This window comes from Lissotriton vulgaris, chromosome 6 (assembly GCF_964263255.1).
Source record: "Lissotriton vulgaris chromosome 6, aLisVul1.2, whole genome shotgun sequence".
Taxonomy (NCBI): Eukaryota; Metazoa; Chordata; class Amphibia; order Caudata; family Salamandridae; genus Lissotriton; species Lissotriton vulgaris.
Window position 1 is genome coordinate 325122773 of NC_141694.1, and position 19472 is coordinate 325142244.

Sequence of the window (19472 nt, forward strand, 5' to 3'; positions counted from 1 at the left end):
GATTAGGACACTAAAACTGTGGGTTGGTTGGAAAAGTGAGCTGGCTTGCTCTGTGCCTGTGACTGTAACAGACCACAATACATCTGTTCCTTTGTATTCTGCAGAATGGTATGTTATTCCAGTAAGAAGAATTAGCTCCATTGGGTAGGTTTGAGATAAGAGACGAGACTGGTTCGCCCTGCCCTCCCTCATCTTAAAACTATCACTGTAAGTTAATTCTGTTGGCTGGTAATCTGGTAAGAGAGATGAAGTGCCTCTATAGATCTGAGAGGAGAAAGACATGCTTGAGACGGGTCAATCAGCTGAATGGAAATAACATGGCCCTACAGAGTGGTGAAGATCGCAGGAGGGGTCTGAGCGTTGGTCCGAGGCTAGGGTGCCTGCGGAGATGTCTACCGGTGTGAGTGAGGAGTCTACGGGTACAGGAGGGTCCTGAACTCTGCATTAAATATTGAATACAGTTGGATTCAGAGTATTCAGTTATTTTATCTGAAAAAAATAACCCCAACTCATCAGCAGTGTGCAGCACTTTCAGCTGGGGCAGCTCCTCCGTTATGGCGGAGATGCGTCGCACCCACCCCCCCCTCCAGCGAAAGCCAGTAGAGGCGACCGAAAAATGTAATGATAATAGAACATTTTTATTATCATTTTATTTTTCGGCCTGCAGGCTGCAAGCCAGGGAAGGGCGGGGCCATCCTTACTGACACTGCAGCACCAGGGACGAGTGGGCACTTCTAACACTTCTAAGTGTGCATGATGGTTTGGCCGGCCCTTGGGGGCAGGCCAATCCGCCATGTGCACTTAGCCTTTCTCCAACCTGAGCAATGTCTTACAGCTGGGTGGAGAGCCAACACAGGCTCCCAGTCCATGCCTGAGCACCGAACCAGGGCACTTGGACCAATTCCAGTGCTGCCCTCTTGCTGGGAATGCTATTCTGGGATAGGCATTTGAGAGCCTGCGCAGTGTGCAGCAGTTCCTGGACGTCTGGGAGGCGAGCATCAGGAGCAAGGCGATGGCTGTTGGATCAGGTAAGTGCAATTTTATATATTTATATATGTTTTTGTATTCCCTCTCCACCACCCCACCACTACACAATACGAGCGACCACTACGTACTTTAAGTGTGAGAACACAAGCGCTTTTGAATAGGAAGGGTATGCTTTGGGACAGTGAGGGCCTGCAATGGCTCTTTCATTTCAATCACCAGTCTTCGTCATTAGACAGAGGGGTAAAGAGGAAGCATGGCATGCCTAGAATGCCCACATTCTTCATTTTCCATGTAACCGGCCACTAATTAAGACTGTATCTTAGAGATGAACTTTCAAATATAATTTACTTTACTTACTGTAGTTCTTTTAACATATTAGTAAAGTGCACATCACACAAGAAAGGATCACTTGACAATGTCTGTTTTTGCAAGGGCACCGGTCGTGTTGACTGAGTGAGCATCTGTATTTCCTTTTTATATTTGTACACCTTTAATATGGCCATGTATGCCTGTCTATCCCTAAAACATAGGTAGACCTACTAACTATGCAAACAAGTGCTTATAAAGGGTTGAGGAAAGACACATTCTGGCAATTTAACCCTGGAGTGCCATCCATGTGAGGCACTACTCAAATCTGCAGCACATATGCATTTTAGACTATGGGCACCTCGTAATGTTTTTAATTAACGAACTTTAAATAATGGTACACAGAGGGTTTTTTGTTCTTCGCACAGAAACTCTCTGCTGCACACTCCAGTGACAGCCTACAGGAGGATACTGTAAAAGGAGATGATTCTTGACATTAGCAGATGCTTAAAAATGTGTTACTACATTGAGCCGGAGATCCTGTCCGAAGTTTTGAAAAAAGGTACTCTTTTTAGGGTATCTGATTAGCCAACCAATCATTTCACAGTCAAATTTTCAACAGCCACCTATAAAATGGACATAAGCCTCACCCGGACTTTGCTGATTGGGTGATGTATCCCTTTGTTGCCACTAACTTCCTTGAGGGTGATTGGATAAAACTGTCCCTTGTTAAGATAGGTCATTGTGTTGTCTCCTGGCTTCTGGCGAAGGGACTTCGAGGCTTCCAATGTATATTCAAAGTTGTTGCTAAAGGAAAAACGTTTTGACAAAATAGAGATTTATTAAGTTTTACACTTTCGTTTCTCATTGCCAAAGCCCAAAACTGATCACACATATGCAGGGCGACTGGAATTATGCAATTGTGTGGCTGCTGCATTTTTCACATATTCATAGATCCACTGCATATTTCATCACCTGCCTCTTAATCTGCAGATTTTAACAAACAATTCTGTTTGTAACTTAAACGGTTCAAAAGTTAGTAAATAAACAGTGACACTTGTTGCTGCACGGTGGAAGTCTCTTTGCAAAAGTTGACTGGTCACCTTTCTGTTGCTTATTGCTATATGTGGGTGCTAAACGGGTACTAATGAGGTGCAACCAATGACGAGACATTGTTAAAAAGCGTTAAAAAAAGACGAAATAAAGTAATAATATCACAAAATGTGCAGAATAATTTGTCTTTTTTTCCTGCATAATTTACTAAACTCTGCCGCATAATTTGGCCCTTCATGCAACGTAATTCTAGTGGCCCTGCACATAAGCATATTAACACAATATATGTAGTAAGGAACCAGAGCTTGTGACCAACGGTTCATTCCTCCGGATTTAAGGAAAACATGGAGACTCACCTCGCTGAAATCTTTAGTCAAGTTATTTTACTGTATTTTATTATTTCAGTGGTTTTATTTAGTGTTTCTACAAAGACCAGTGCACCCAGAGCTGCTCCAGTTCCACTTACATAGAGCGTCATAACCATGTGAAGGTACGAAAATGAATTACTGCCACAGAACCTTAAGCACATAAGAGTTACAGCGAGTAGTCCTAATTAAAAAGACCAATACATATATGTATTATAATTCATCAGTACATTCTCCCTCTTTGTATAACAAAAAAATTGAGAGCACACTGACAACAGAAAACACAAAGTATTTTTTTTCTACTATGGGGTCTATTCTAGCAATAAAAAAGGGTTATCTTTAGTCCAAAGCTCGATGAAATGTAAGTTTGGCAAGAACATGCGGGTTTATTCTAGGGCTTTGTTCAAGACAATGTTGCAGTGATTATAATAGGTTTAAACCAATGGCTATTTTGTACCGGTGTTTGCCGGAGCTCGGCATCAGCACTTATTTATAAACACCAGCACTTTAGAATGACAGTCCACCACATGGCGACTGACTGTCTGAAATTTTTAACGACCAGCAAAGTATCTCACAGGTTCATATATTTAAAAAATTAAATGAACTAGCAGCACATCTAGTCCATCCTTACAACTCAAGATGGCTTGGAATAGGGCAAAATGTTACACTTGTAGTAGTGTGATAGTTAACAAAATTGACATTTAGCAGCCTTAGTAAACACAGTAGATGTGAGCCCTGGTGGCTTCTTCAGAAATAAGTTGGCCCCTACACTTTCTTTTTTTACAAATGAACCACTGGTTGTAACTCTCCAATGAAAGACTCTTAAGCTTAAGGCCACTTGCCATCCACACGGCCAGCCACCCAACCCATGACATCTCTCCACAGCCGTGCAAGGAGGGTAACACGTCAGAGTTGAATGTAAAATAATGTCCAAGAGCATAAACAGCCTGAAGATACTTACCCAGCAACTGATTCGAAGCCATAGTCCTCCGAACCCATCCGCAGATTCAGCTCAGGTGGGAAGAACGACTGAAATACAATAGAAATGCTCGATCACAAGATAAACAAGCACACTTCAGCCATCAAATCAGTAAAGCACTTCGGAGCATGCGCATTTGGAGTAGGGAATGACAAACGAAAAGCTAAAAGATCTTTAATGGCGCAGTTATGTCGCTGGACTCATCCGCCATCTTCCACCGACCCTACCCTCAGCCATGAGATGAAGGCCTCTGGTAGAGGCCAGCGCTTGTGTGAGCTGTCTAGGCAAGGGCGTTTCTAGCGCCTTCAAAAGGGCCTCTATATTAGGTGAAACCCTAAGCATTAAACAGGTGCAGGTCTAGGTGGCAATTAGTGGTTTACCATCTCTGACTCTCCGGATTAAGGTGGATTCTTGTGAGACAAAGCACAAACCAATTTGGTCTGTGGCCTATGCACAGTTTCAAGCCGGCGAGGTTAACCACTTCGATGCGGATGACGAGCTCAGCTCGTCATCAGGCTTACCTGACGTGTGAGGATGACGAGCTGAGCTCGTCACGTAACGCGGTAATTTAAAAAATGCTGCACACAGCGGGAAAAGCCGCCGCAGCGATGCGGTTAATGAAAGCAGTTTTAGAATCGAGGCCTGTGGACGTCAAGAAGCCCTTCTGTGAGATGGAGGCGAATCGCAGGTTTAGCTAAAATAATTGATCATTCCCTTGAGACAGCAAAGATCAGTAGCTCTGACAACGGCTACAGGCGGCTTTTGTTACACTGTTGTAATAATCCCTCAACATAACTTCCTTACCCTCATCATATATCTTTTAACTATTTTAAAAACTTTCGTTTTTTGCCTAAGAACCATTAGCCCTTTCATATTTGTTTTATGTAATTTAGCACTGGTGTGTACCCTATGTAGTATCTTGCTCGAAAATCCCTAAATCTTGTAATGATGTTCTATTTATTCACGAAATGCTTTTAATAATTGTACTTTTATGGCCAATAAAGTTATGTGACTGACGGCATTGATGTACTGTAAAATGACGAGGCTTTCCTGCAGAATGTGGTATGGGGTCCTTAGACGTCTCATACCTCACAGAAATGCAGACATCTCCGGTTGAACGGGGGGCCTGGGTGATGGGGGCTCCCATCGGCCACAGGATCTACCAAAGCAGGATTCATTTTGTCATTTTTATAGTTTATGAAGTGTGAACAACTGTACAGTTGAAGATCAGATGACATGTCACAGCAAAACCGTAGACATTTCATTTGGTCTGTATTGTGCCAGCATCAGGGTTGGCACAAACCGAGGGGGGTCTTTATGGAAGCCAGCTATGCCAGAATGGTGGATTATTTTATGATGGTTCTAGCAGGAAGGAGTTTGGATAGTCTATAAAGGGGAGGGTGGAAATGAAGTGAGTCTTTTCAGAGAGGTAGAAACCTTGTGCTAGGCAAGACAATGAAAACTTGCTGGACCGGTAATGCAACGTAAGTATTTCAGAGAAAATGAAAGTGGAACCATAGACAGACCAGGTTGAGCCTATGGCGTTGAGTTTATACCTCCCACTCTTTTATAGAAATTTAGAGGATAAGACTCAATTTTAACAAAACAACTCGTTTTTATCCAAGTGTTACATTATTTCACATCTCCAGTTTACTTTTGGCTCTATGTTCAAAACACAGTGGAAAAACATGGATTCAAGCACGTGCTATATTTAACAAAGTTCTGTTCATTTATTTATAAGATCTGTCATGCTTCACTCTTCTCCCGGCAGTAAAACGGTGACCAGCATGGTAGAGAAATAGCTAGTAACACTCATTTACAGTGCATGAAGCGATGTATAAAAGGCAAGTTATTATCAGATGTAGTTGGCGCCCAGCCTCCAGGTGGGTGGAGAGTGTAGAGCGGCACGCGGGCAGGTGTAAGATACTCAAGGGCAGAAGTGACCTGCCAGACAGGTTAGCCGTGAGGTATGGAAGTGGGAAGACTGGTTGGATCAAGTAGCCCTTATCTGTTCTCAACTATTCTAATCCTACAAAAACGAGCAATAAAAATTAGAATGCATTAAAAAAAAAAAGTATATTGTGACCAGGTTGTGAAACACAGATGCTACTCGTAACCAAATTAGATTTATGTAAGTTTAGACCATGACATGCAATTTGGAAGTAAAACGTAGTTGCCAACAATTGCAAATAATAGCCAGCTGAGCATCAGAGTCCTAGGATAAAAGGGACCGTACCTTTGCACAGTAAATCCAGCACAAAAACAATTTACAGCCGTATATTTGGCTGCCACGCTTTCACTCATAACTGACCAAAACCTTCAACAAGAAAGCAGACAAAAAACTATGACAGGGAAACGGAACCTTGAACGCATTTCAGTTTTCTTTAACAGGGATTGCATTTAGCATTTACTTCCACCATCTTTTAGGCAACTGTAAGATTAGCCAACATCTTTTGATAAGGATTTTCAGTTCCGACAGCTACATTTCATAAATTATACCCCTGTGCCCGGATGTCCTACTGCTAAATCCACTGGTCTGGGATTTGGACTTTGTACAACAATGGCTGGGTAACGCGATCTCACCACGAGCCATGGCAGTGTGGCACAAGAAAGAACAGAAAACACAGACGGTGCTATAGGCTAGCCTCACCTCTTGCACTTCTTCTTTAAAGGTCTCGGAGAAGGTGGAATCAGGAGTCCTCCTCTGGGCGTTTGCAGGTTGAGCGCTGAACTGGTCACTGTTTCGATCAAACACAACTATGCGGTCTGTGGCCTCTGGGTGGTACACAGACTGTGGGATGCCCACCGTGAAGCCGTGGGGCTGCATTTCCGTTTTGATGGAATGTGTTGGCATTGTTGCAATGGAGACGGTCACTGTGGTATCCGGCGTCGTTAGTTGCCCCCGCTTGTCATGGCTGAGCTGGTTACCAGTCGGAAGAACAATATTGAAGGGCACACTTTTCAGAACCTGCACCCTATTTTCTCCAGGGGCAATCAATGACTGTTCAGACAAATTTGCCATCCCATTCCTTTAAAACAAAATACACACAATAGATTTCTTGTTATTGGGAGGGAGAAGCATGGAGGAAATATGGTTGGTCATTTCACATCTTCGGTTTGTTTCATTCCAATGCTTTTAACAGGAGGGTACTACTATGCTGTTATAATGGAGGCACAGAAACTCTGCATCCCCACTGGTGGATCTTCATACACCTGTGGAAATGTGATACGCACGGCCATTAAGAATGTTCGACAACAGTAGATTCCATGTTTTGAAGCAGGACTAACTCATGTGTCTCACTGAGAAAGTCCCAGTAGAAATCGAGAGGGAAAATGATAATCATACCAGAAACCCCGCAAACAGAGGGATACTTGTGTGTTTATATGTATATATATTGTTAGACCTCCAGCAAGAGAATAATCCTAAATGCTTCCTAGAACATAGCTGAGCCCATCTTGGTTTTTAGGGAGCAGAATGATACCGGATGATGAAGCATGACACAAATAAGGCATGTGGGTGTGTATCACACAATGCTATGTTGTTCGTAAAGGTGTAGATTTAGCTTCACTCTATATACATTGTTTTTCCTACAGTAAGTTACAGGGAGAACAGAGAGACCAGTTAATTGTATAAGATACCTAGATGTGGAGGTTATCATAGAAGGGAGGGCGCATCCTATACTTCTACCTCTCATCCAACTCTGGACATCAACCAGGAGTTACACGCACGGTTGTTTGAGTTGCACAAACAGTAGTTTAAAGCCCAATATTTCAAAGATAGAAGGTCTTGTTTTGCAGATACGAGCACTCTGGATGACCACATATTTCATTCAAAGGGATAAATTGTGACACCTCGATTATGAAACCGTTGCTCTGAAATATAGATTTCATCAATCACTGTCAGTACACATCACACATCTAAGGAGTCTCATGCAGAGCAGTGCATTTGGATAAGAACAACCCCAAACCAACCCGATAAGATCCACCAGTAACCCTTTGTTCATCAACATTTGCTTCATGAAAAGTAAAGAAAACCTGAGCATTCTTACTCCTACCAGGGCCCACTGCTAGCTGACCCTTGAAGTCGGCAACTATAAAAATCACACCACAACTTAACGTGTTTTTATTAAAACTGCATCTTCTGAACTCTACAATGAACCCCCCCCCCACCCTACACACACACACACACCTTTACTGCAGACAGGCAAACAGTTCCCTACTTCATATAGTGATTTCAGTAAATACTCCCATGTATTAAAGGCACACTTTTCGTGCTGCTTTCACCAATATGAACATGCAATATCTAAAATACAAAACGATATGTATGTAGCATGAGTTTAGGTGGCATTTACAAACCATTCAGCATTTGGTCGTATAACCATAATGTCAGCAGAAACCCTTCAAGGCAGTTTAGGACCATATCACATGGTTACCAGTTGCTGGAGGTGAGCGAGATGGCAAGAGACCAGTATAAAATCACCACGATTATCATAACTAGAAGCAACAGCTGATCTTTCATAATATATTCAGCGGTCCCAATCTGCACTACCAATTGTTAGACTGGTTGCTACACGAGACACTCAAACTCAACATATTCTTATTAACACATCCAAAATGGAGCCCTCCGGCTAAGCGACTGTTTCATGCAGTCCACGTGCCTCCTCAAAACATGGCGCACCGTACCTTTTGATGTGCTCATGGTCGTGGTGGTCAAGGTCATGCTTTGCTTGGGCACTCCTCCTTTCCCGAGGAACCTACAAGAGTGTCATGATTGGTGAGAAAAGAATTACTGTTATCCAAGAACAATACACATGCCTCCCAAGTATCATGCATGCTTGCAAAACACAACTAAGCTGTCCCTGGTGGCAGGACGACCTTCAATGTTTTATGCACATGTGCTGTGCTCCATTAACTTGCACATCGCTCATACAATTTGTGATATTTCGTTATTTATAGTGTCAAGGGCTTTTATCATATCCTCACTGATTACTAAATGAGCTGATTTAGCCTTAGGAATTTCTTAATGCGTCCTAAGCTTTCGAAATATGCCCAGTGATTTCTCGAGGTGCCCTATGAAAAAGGTGCCTAGCGCTTTTTTCTTGTGCATAAAGTTGTCACAGGTTTTCCACGGCTATCCTAGTGCCGCCAGTGTTTTGTAATAGGGTCCAATAAGTTCACTGTGTGCTCCATGATGAATGCTTTCATTATATAAGTGATGCTTTATTAATGCTTGCACAACTTGTCCAATTGTCTATTCTTTTATTAATCTGCCCACTGTTTTTATAAGGTGGTTTGTGTGTTTTATGTTATAACCAATGCTACCCTAGTAGGTCCAATGCTTTCGCAATGTGTGTCTTATAAATTCTTTAAGTACGCATCACCTACATAACGTGGCCACCATTTCCACAAGGCACCAACGCTTTCTGAAGGTGTCACAGGCCCTCCTAACTGCACCAATGCTTTCTCAGTGCCTGTTGAAGTCGCAGCGACGCTTTCAGAGTGACACTGAGGCTTTCATCAGCAATTCCAGGTCCTATGCAAGGTCAATGTGAATGTTCGAATAGCTGTTTCTTAATATGTCCTGTACTTTATACTTTTCAAAGCATCCATAGGATTTTTAATTTTCTCAATGTGCTTAATGAGGCCAGTGGTATCTTATTGTGTCCAGTACTGTTACACTTTCCCCTCAGCTTTCGCAATATCACCTATGTGTTGCCAATGGGTCCATATAGCCCACTGCTTCTGAATGCTTTCTAATTTCGCCCAGTGCCTTCCCAGTCCGCCTGATTCTTGAAACAAAATAAGGAATGTCAGCCTGTAGTCACACACATGATTACCATGTATTCAGTCATTATGCGATAACTAGTGAACCTTGAAATAACTATATTATTACGGTCCCTGTGGGAGGCGTCAAAAATGTAACAACGACAAAGAGGAAACCTGAAAGAATGCGTTGGTTGTTTGTTACTGCAGGAGTGTAAGAGTGCCAGATTGCATGCTATTCCTCTGGCATCCAGTGCCGAGCTGCCTGTACCTCTGGAAGGAGATGTGATATGCTCTCTCAACATACACGAGACCAGAGCAGGAGAATGCATAGTTTTATTTAAGTTTGCAAGAAATTAAGCTTTTGAGACCTTGAAAAACACTTTTTTGGGGAACTATTTGTTTCTGAAAGTTAAGCCAGGATCAATTGAATTAAAAGATTCTGCGGCATTTCCGACATAATTCGGAATTTTTCGCATTTACCACATACTCTACTATCAACAGTTCTGGAGTTGAGGGTGAAGGCGGCAAGAGTTTCTCACAATGTCTGTCAGTGGGTCAGAGAGGTATTTAGCATGCATGGTCATCCAATCATTGCCATCTCTGCAGAGTGCATAGAGCAATGACCTATTCCATTTGCAAACGTGAGTCTGTGCAGGATTCTGTGTGTGAAGGAGGTGCACGGTTATCAAAATATTGACAAGGGGATAATAAAAGAATGCAGTGCTTACAAGTGAGTGGGTGTGTTGACGGGTGGTGAAGTGAGAAGAGGAAGTGCATTCAAGAGAGAATGAAAAGATGAAATAGAGGAGATGTAAGATATGCCAAAGGATGAGGCGTGGAGAGACAAGGGGCGTACATGTCTAACAGAGTGAATATAACACCACTACCCTTTCCACAGGCCTCAGTAACATGTGATTCACGTCTCATAATTTCAGAATTAAAATATTTATTAATATTATTTACAATAAAATCATTGTTGTTACTCAATTTTAGTACACAGCTAACAACTATTGGCAAAGTCAATAGTCCTTACTGGTTTTAGATGTATTTCAGTTGTTGTCTTGAATATCTAGATGCAATAACAAAAACTCCAAAGAAGCACCAAACTAGTGGTCGGTGGCACTCTATGGAAATTACAGAAATGCAGTTTACACTTATAAGCCACGCCCATATTTACGTAGGCTACACCCCTTTCAAAGACCACCCCTTTTTTATCCCACTTAAAGCCCCGCCTCCAACAATGCACCAGATAAAAGAAGCAAAATGTTGAGGACCAGAAACTTTGAGTTGGTTATTGGGGCAGGGGATTGGCAGCCCCCGGCTTTAACGTTCAGCAAGCGGGTCGGTTACCTTGTAGTAGTCGTAGAGTAGGCCCAGGGCAGCAGCACTATCTTCATCCCCATTAATACTCATCATGGCTTCGGTGGCGGCTGTCAGGGGGTTCTTGAGGAAGGACTTCCAGGCTTCATCCTCACTGGAGTAGGAGCGTCTCTGCGGGTAGAGGGCCTCATTCTGCAGCACCAACACCGGCCTTTTGCTATCCATATTAAAAAAATAAATACAACTAAAATAAATGTGTGCGGCAGGAATGCAAAACACAATAGGTTTAACGGAGTTTACAAACAAGCAGTGCCTAAAGTTAATCAGTCTGAGTTTGCCGAGTAAATATTGGTTTTCTGTTTCACCGCATAGTCAACATATCTTTAATGAGATAGTATCGATGAAAGCGCAGGCTGCATCTTTTACAGGCTGTTGGCATGGCAGCAGTGCCGCAAGATTCATGACCAAATACAGGTGCTTTACGCAGCGCTGAAGTGAAACCGCAGGCGTAGCTTTCAATGGTGCAACTAGTGCAGTGGCACCATAGCCCAGAGGAGGCGGTGGGACCAGCCTGTCCAGCTCTAGTCCCTCTTCTTGCTTGGGGACCTTATTCCTTGCTTGCAGCAGGGCCCATGATACCCAGGCTAAGCCACTCAGAGAAACTAACTCATTCCAGTGCTGCTCAAATATTACATTCCGATGAAATATGCTTTTTACTTAAACCAGAAACTACACTGTCAGTGATGCACTGGTTAATAAGAAAACTGGGACATCTTCCTAGCAAGCCATTGCCTGCCAATCAATCACGGCCCAACCTGACCCGCGACTGGCTCTGCTCCAGCCCCACCAGCCTTTCTAAGCCTCATGGCTAATGCAATGTTTCCAATTTTCTGCTTGAGCAAGCCGCAACCGCAAGCCTACCCGAGCTACCTCACCGACAGTGCAGTGCATATTCACAGCAGTATTTCTGTATTCAAAGTTCCCACTGAAAACAGTGGAGCACAAAGGGGCGTGAAAAACAATACAACTTTGAGGTTTTGCACCGACTGTCTATAAACTATGACCTTCTTTGGCTAAATCAGGGGCGAAGCCATCAAAAGTGCGGGTCCAGTGGCACTGGAGCCCAGGAAACCGAGGGGCCATCTGTACCCCATTTACATCTGTGTTTTACTATTAAACTGTGGCAAAGAGGACCCGTTTCGTTTCATAAACTTTATTCGATTGTTATAGAAACATCATAAAAGTATACAGATTAAAACATTGCACATATAAAAATTTACAACAGCAGGGGAAGTAATTTCCATCATAAGATTAGCTTAATAGGATTAGCAAAAACAGGTGGTAATGGTTGGTATATAAAAAAAAAATTACTGCAAAGAGGACCCATTTCCCTTGCTTCTGTGAGAGTTCATATCAATCTTGCTGCACCACGAGGCTAAATAGTAAAAACCCAGTCTGGTTTATCCTAAACTAGCTTATCCAGTGAAAGCACCACACGCAGCCGTGCTCGCTGAACCAGAAGGTCAGAGGTTTGAAGGTCAAGCGGCCTGCTTGACCTCCGCCCCTTCTGTCCTACCTCCCAACGACTTGCACATCTGTAAGACAGGTTTACCCAGTACCTAACCCCAACCTTTTGACAGCCATTTTATCAACTTCATAAGGATGAATGGTAGGTGCAAGAGAATTCAGTTCATGGTGCCCGCTTTATAAACGAGTGGTGTTGCAGCTACGTTTTCCTAGTGCTAAGAAGCCTTCCTGGCAAACTGAGTGGTCTGCATGACTCCCACTAACAGAACGTGAATAACAAAATCATGTTAGAATTCTAGTACTAGTTTCCTTGTAGAGCACATGTTCTACGGAGGTCTGTAACTATGTGCAGAACGGGTGCGTAGCCAAAACGGGAGAATAAACCGAGTCAAGGCACGCATAGCGCTGAGCGCTACAAAGAATAGCAAATGAAACAGGTGAGCACAGGTCTGTGCCTCGACAGCCGGCCACGAGGCAGGCCTATACATCGACTTTACTTTTATGTTAAAAGCTAAATAAAAGGGGGGCAAATGCCTCCTGGCAGTGAAAAACATGCTCACAATGTATTAAGATCACTGCGTAAACATGAGTACTTTGAGGAAATGATCTAGTTGTAGTGAAATAAAGCGTGGCAAAGAAATGTGCTTTGAACTGTAGCTAAAGAGTGACTTCAACGTGTGCTTTGTTGTTCAGGCAACCGATTAAAAAGTTCAACAAAGCTGTATGGTTGAAGACACGGAACTGCGGGGGGGGGGGGGTGTAATCTGCAGCCCCCCAGTCACTGCCATCAAAAGGCGTGGCGCCATTCTGTGTTTTTTTAAATCGGAATAAAAGACTATTGAACGAGAAGTGTATTCAGGAAAGCCCATCCTGAGCACTGCCGGGACTCACAGCTCAAAAAACAAAACAAAAAAATGTATGCAAACAGAGAAAGCAACTAACAATAGGAAAGATGAGATTTCAATGCAGTGAGAGGAACGTAGGGGGTGGCAGCCCGCACCCTCATTCGCCCTGGGAGGTACTGGCAGGCCCCTACTGCTCCCAACTCTGCACCCACCCAGGACACGGGAGCCCTCGAGGCGCCCCACCCCCTGCTCAGACAGCGCCGGGCGAGGAGGCAGCTCCCTGCACTGAGTGCACCGTGTAGAGGGCCCCACCCGTGCCCAGAGCAAGGGCCCTTCCACGAAGGGAATGAACGTGTGTTTGGTAACCTGCACCCCGGTCTGTGCTTAGGGGGAACAGTGCTGTGTGCCAAGCCTTGTTCATGCATCAGGCAGTCAGACTCAGCCCCAAGCACCTTGTGGTAGACAAGGTATCAGAGAGCGGTGAAAGGATTTACTGAAGATCACACGATGCTGTCAAGCTGGACTTCGTCATGCCATCAGATTAACCACCCTACTAACCCCAATCACAAGGGCTGTAACCTAAAGTGCTGATTTGGAGCAAGTGCTAAATATGTTGGATTCCCTCTCCCCTGCCATCTCTATGGTAGTGGCAATTCGTCCATTGCCACTGATTCTGGCCTGGGTGAGGTTTTCCACCAGAAATCAGGGACTTTCCACCAGCGTACGATTAAAAACCCAGCTATTCTGATTGAACAACAGCCCTTAGTTCAGTTCTGTTTCACACCAGCCGAGCAGCGCGCGCGATTCAAACCTTCAATAGAGCTTCTGTGATTGGAAAGTTGTCACTACTTCTGAGAAGTGCCCGCGCCGCGTGCACACCGTGCCTCGGATCTGGCTGGCTGGTTCCTTGTATGATCATTTGGTTTGAATGATTGACCTGTGACTGCTGGACAAGGTCTACATTTTTTACGAGAAGGCTTTTAAGTGCTTGGTAAGTAAGCACGTTCACATGGATGTCAATAAACATGTCCTAGAAGTGCCCAGCAGAGGGGCAGATACACACGCACAATAGTTTGAGACAACTGCACTTTCAATTAACGAACAGCTGAATGCTCTCGAAATAAAAAGCTTTACCCGGAACCCTTGGTCCCGAATGTAAGGCTGCGCTTGTGTAGGTGTTGTTTATTCATTCACTCATTCTTGTGCACGACCATCAAAGCATGGTTAGTACTTTGTGAATATGGCCAGCCGAGTCTTGTGTTCTTGGGTTCCCCTTTTACTTTTGATACATCCACAAGATGACATCTAAAGACAGCACTTAATTGACGTGTTTTGGTAGGGGGATATACACTATCAAAACACGGCTAGAGGGAAGGGATCTTCAAACTTTCAACAGGAGGCCGCCTCGATGGAACTGTCGGATGTTTCCGATGTAACTTGATTTCGTTTTTATATTAATTATTTTCACCTGTGGCTGCCACCATTTTTTTTTTAAACAAATTGGATTAACAAGTGGGAACTTTGCACACAAAAAAAAAAACACCCGGGTTTTACACCAAGGGCTGAATGATGACTTTTGCAAATCACCCGCCCTTAATTTGCAAACTTTCTTATGTCAAGGAAACAGGTGTCTAGAAACCTGGTATTACCTAAAACAAGTTGGGCGTGTGTGGCGTGTTATGAAACACTGGCCGAGCGCAAAATAACAAGCTCGGGGTGGAGCGCGAGCTGGGCGTGAGGTATGCTGGCCCGTGAAGGGAGGGAGGGTGGAAAGAGCCTCTGTGGGGTGGCTGTCATTAGGAGAGCACAGGGTGTGCCCACCTCATCTAACGAGGCCTTTAGTGCCGGCTCTCTCGACCCACGCCCAGGCCCTCAATGAGATCAGAGGGCCGTGGTCCGCTGCCCATCACAAAGGGGGCGCAGACAGGGCGGGGGGATGCTCGGGCCCTCCCGGCCAGAGCGTCTCCAGCAAGCTGGGGCTGCTCCCCATGACAATGGTGGCACAGAATTGGATGGGGAGGGAGGGGGTGCTGGAGAGAGCCCCCCTCCGGACAAGGTGTCTCCAGAGCCGGAGACTGCTGCGCATCACAAAGGTGGGGCAGACTCGAAGGGGACAGGGTCCCGGGCTGCCCCCTCACAATGAGTCTGCGCAGTAAGATTGGGGCCTGCTCCCCATCAGAAAAGCTACACAAACCACTCCTGTATATGGCTTTTTGAAGGGGGGAGGGGAGGTTCTGTGAGGGACAGCGCTTGGCATTGGATCAGCTTACAACCATCTAGCTCGCCTGTGGATGCGCACTCATGGTAACCTGTCCTTCTCACAACACAATTGTTTCTACGAACCTGTCACCTTCACTAAAGTCTGTTCTCCCTGCAAACACCCCGAGGCCCGCAGACACCTGCCGTGAGCCCGTGCGAGCCGCAGTCACAGCTCCGAGCTCCGCGCTCCGTCAACACCACAACCATCTCTGTCTAGGCCGCGTCTGTCCACAGACCATCCTGGGATCACCATGGATTTACACGCGCCATCTGGGAGAGACGGCTGCAGGGCCAAATCCACACCAGCACGTGGAATCTAAAATGAAGGCTGCCCCTGTTCAACCACGGTACCCGAACACCTGGCACAGGGACATTCTGACAAAACCCCAAAGCCATACGCCCGTATAGTAAAACAACGTTTCACTGTACCCACCAAAGGCCCACTCTCTGACAGCAGAGCCCTGGCGCCCCCACAGACCCCTACTCGGACACAGAGGGCCCTAGGGCATGTCAGAGGCCCAGCCTGACGCAAAAAACGTATTCATACACCACGGGACAGATTTACAAGCCCCTTGAGCCACTTTTGCGCCACCTTTAACATGGGAAAAGTGACGCAAAAGTGGCGCAGGGGGCTTGTAAATCTGCCCCTACATGTCCATACTCTGACAACTCTACAACGACCCGTCGCACAACCCAGAGGCATGCACGGACACCAAAGGCCCTCGCGCATGACAGAGGCCCACAGCTTGCATTACATGTCCCCGGCACCCGCCAGAGGACCCTTGAACTCGCCAGAGGCCCCTACATGGAACTCAAAGGACGTGCGTCACTAAAGAGGCCCACACTCTGATATGATGAAATGTCCCAGCGCACACACCACCAGGCGGTAGACTGTGCCCTAAAAATGTACCGCGAAGCAGATCCTAAAACACGGAAAGCGAAGTTCCTCCTGTCAGAACTACCATCGAGAGATGGCAGGACTGAGTCCTAACGTGCACCCGCTGGACGACCGAGCACCTGCCGCTCACACTTCAACCACACATGTACGCAGTCTACAGAAACAGAGCTGCCTTCCATGCGGTCAATGCATATTCCACGAACAAATATGCACATCTTTCTCACATCCATAACTGAGCCAAACAGAAACGATGTCAAGACAATAAACTAGAGAATTTCCATGGCAACCTGAAAATAAGATACGAAAAATCCAGACTTGATATTAACTCCAGCTGAACATATAGCGCGCACCCACGGTTAATACACAACTTCCAACGGGTTAATTTAACGTGGGCAAAGTACTCACTAAGAGAAGATATGCCACATAATAGTAAAGTAATGGTCAGATGTCTGACGAACACAAATGACACTGCCTGTTAATGTCCACTGTCGGTATTGCTGCAACCAAGAGATGGTGGCAGGTGAGTTTTCCGCTGATGGCCAGCAGAGTTTATTTTTCATGGTTAAAAAAATTCACCCCTGAACAAACGCTTTCACACGCACCTACATCAATACACTCACCCTATACAGCAGTGACACTAAAAAGTAAGCGGGGGGGGGGGGGGGGGCATGGGGGGGTTCTGGTGACATCCTGACTTTTACAGCAGCACTGGTTTGCTGTTTTCCGACTCAGCACTTACACTGAGAAGAAAGTTAAATAAAAAGGTAAGCCTTTATTTAAAGGTTAATTGAATTCAAAGAAATAAAGTAACTAGGTTATAACTTTAGTAACAACTTTACTGTTAAAGACATCTTGCAACAAACGTGTAAAATGAAGACAAGGACTCTTCAGAATCCAAAAAGGTGTATTTCATGGAGATGCCGAACTGTTTCACCTTAGTACATCAAATTATATTAATGCACCGAGAAGTTATTTTGTAACTGTAGTTTTCAAACATGAATTTACAAACATTCATTCTTCCCCTCCACCCTTAAAACAGTGTCAATAGTGAACTGAGATGCAAGTCAGTTGTTAAGTGCACTCTTTGGGCTGGGTTCCTACTATACAGGAAAAGCATTATAGTTTATTGAATCAAACACAGGAGAAAAGTATGTACTGTGCACATCCCATGTCATTTCAATGTTCTTTTAAATGTGATAATGAAGAAAAAGGAAGGAAAGTTAAATAAAACAATTGAAGGCTTGGATCAAACAATTATACAAAGTGGGAAAGTCAGGATTAATCCCTATTTCCTGGCTTCACATTGTGCAATTCAGGCACTGGATGTATATGCTTCACTTCTCCTACACCCACCCCACTACCACCGCACAGGGAACCCTAGCTCTCCTGTCTACCACCTGCTGGCATCAATGTAGCCCTCGGTCACATCACAGGCAAAACTTTTTGGCCCCTTTGAAAATGCGTGTGAAAATGTATGCTCCAGAGACACCCCAGTCACACGCACATACACTTTAATCTAGGCGCACATTCATCCCCACAAACACACCTGCCTCTATTAAGAGGGGCACGCATTAACCCCTAGACAAACACACAACTTCACTCGTACACACATTCACCCCAAAAACATGCATGCACCCCTATTCACACACACACACATGCACCTTCTAGACAGATACGCCTTCGCCTATATCCCTATTCACTCCTACTGATCTACCTGCGCCCCAACACAAAGACATACACACAAGACACACGTAACGCTAGTTTGCTCCCATAGTGCGGATTTTGCTGTTCGCTCCAATAAGAGCAGAATTTTTCCGGAGCACCCCGAGGTCGGACCTTTGAGATGGTGCTGCCAGGAGAGAGAAGATGAAATTTGCCAAGATCAGAGTCTGTAGATCACTCGTGGGGACGGCACAGCCCCAGTCACCAAGCAAACATCCCGCAGCAAAACAGTGCGACTGAAGAGGTCCCCTCTCACCAGGGACAAGTTTAAAATAATGCAGAACGCTTCAGTGGCGCCCGCGTAGAGTCAGCACCGACAGACCTGCACCCGATCCATCAGTGCAGGAGAGGCATTAACAGCTGTCATTTATTTACGTGGATCCTGTGTGTAGCGCAGCAGGGGGGTGCATCGACAGCATGCATATAGATCCCACGTAGAGTACCTCACCAATGGATCCCTTGTGCAGTGGCTCACCAATGTTAGTGGATCCAACGGGCTGTGCGGCAGGGCGAGTTGACCCCTACGTCCGGTAAAGCAGTGGTTGTCTCCCCAGTACAAGTGGATCCCATAGCAGTGGATCCCTTGTATTCTACATGTACCCATGCACGGATTCTTTGCATGCAATCTACCTGCCAGGTGAGGGCTAGTGGGAATCACCACTGGACTCATGGAAGGAAAGGCGCAAACAGGGGGCGGGGGCGCTGCACCGGTCCGACTGGCCCGCTCGCCATCACTTACTTGTCGTACTCTTGTGTCATCTTCCCAGCGCGGCGGAACTGGACTTTCGGGTTGGGACAGTGGCTGCGGTCTGCGCTGGCAGCGCGGCCGCGGAGCGGAGCAAGAGGGCGGGGGCGCGAGGGCGTGGCGGCCAATGGGGAGAGAGCGGCTCAGCGCGCGCCGGCCCGGGCTGCTGGACTGGAAGAGCTGCACAGGAACCCGTTCGGGTCGCTTTTCTCGCTTTTTCGCAGGCAGGCGCGTGACGTGGCCGCCCGGCTCTATTCGGATTGGCAAGCGGTGCTCCCTTCCAGAAAGGGGCAGGTTAGACAGGTGCAGGCATTGCAACACGCCCGTCCCGATTGGACAATAAACGCGACAGGTGGAACAGGGGCGGGAGCCCTGCAGCAGAGACAGAGAGAACGGACGAAGGAAGAGTGACAGAGCGCTCCTGTAGAGATGCTCCGCGCCCTGAGAGTGTCTGCCTCACCTGCTGAAGAGAAGGAAGGACCAGACAGATACTTGTTGATTGGCCAGTGAGCCAAAAGTGAATGTGATGATTGCTGAAGAAATGCTTTGAAGTATATTTCATGGTATAAGGTCAGTGAACGAGAAGGTGTCGAAGGTACCTAGTTATTGAGACTATTCCGACGTGCGAAACGCTCACCTAACGAGTCCGACCGTGCTGCAAGGGACGAGGCTCGCTCAACAACTACAAGCAGAGCTTTAA

The 19472-nt window shown here is 45.6% G+C and overlaps 1 protein-coding gene across 3 annotated transcripts in view; it reads right to left on the bottom strand.

The window, feature by feature from the left end:
- GRHL1 (grainyhead like transcription factor 1) overlaps positions 1-18981 on the bottom strand; it is a 98263-nt gene extending 79282 nt beyond the window's left edge. Inside the window, exons 1-6 of one of the 3 annotated variants that reach the window (XM_086926353.1) lie at positions 18767-18981; positions 10807-10993; positions 8374-8444; positions 6341-6719; positions 3673-3740; positions 1944-2100 (exon numbers count right to left, since the gene is read on the bottom strand). In XM_086926353.1, coding sequence (XP_086782479.1) covers positions 1944-2100; positions 3673-3740; positions 6341-6719; positions 8374-8444; positions 10807-10993; positions 18767-18786 — 882 coding nt within the window. In that variant the 5' untranslated portion in view covers positions 18787-18981. Of the gene's footprint in view, positions 1-1943; positions 2101-3672; positions 3741-6340; positions 6720-8373; positions 8445-10806; positions 10994-18502; positions 18635-18766 lie in introns of those variants that run through there. The other 2 variants (XM_086926354.1, XM_086926355.1) reach the window with 2 other exon arrangements.
- Between the last annotated feature and the right edge of the window lie 491 nt (positions 18982-19472).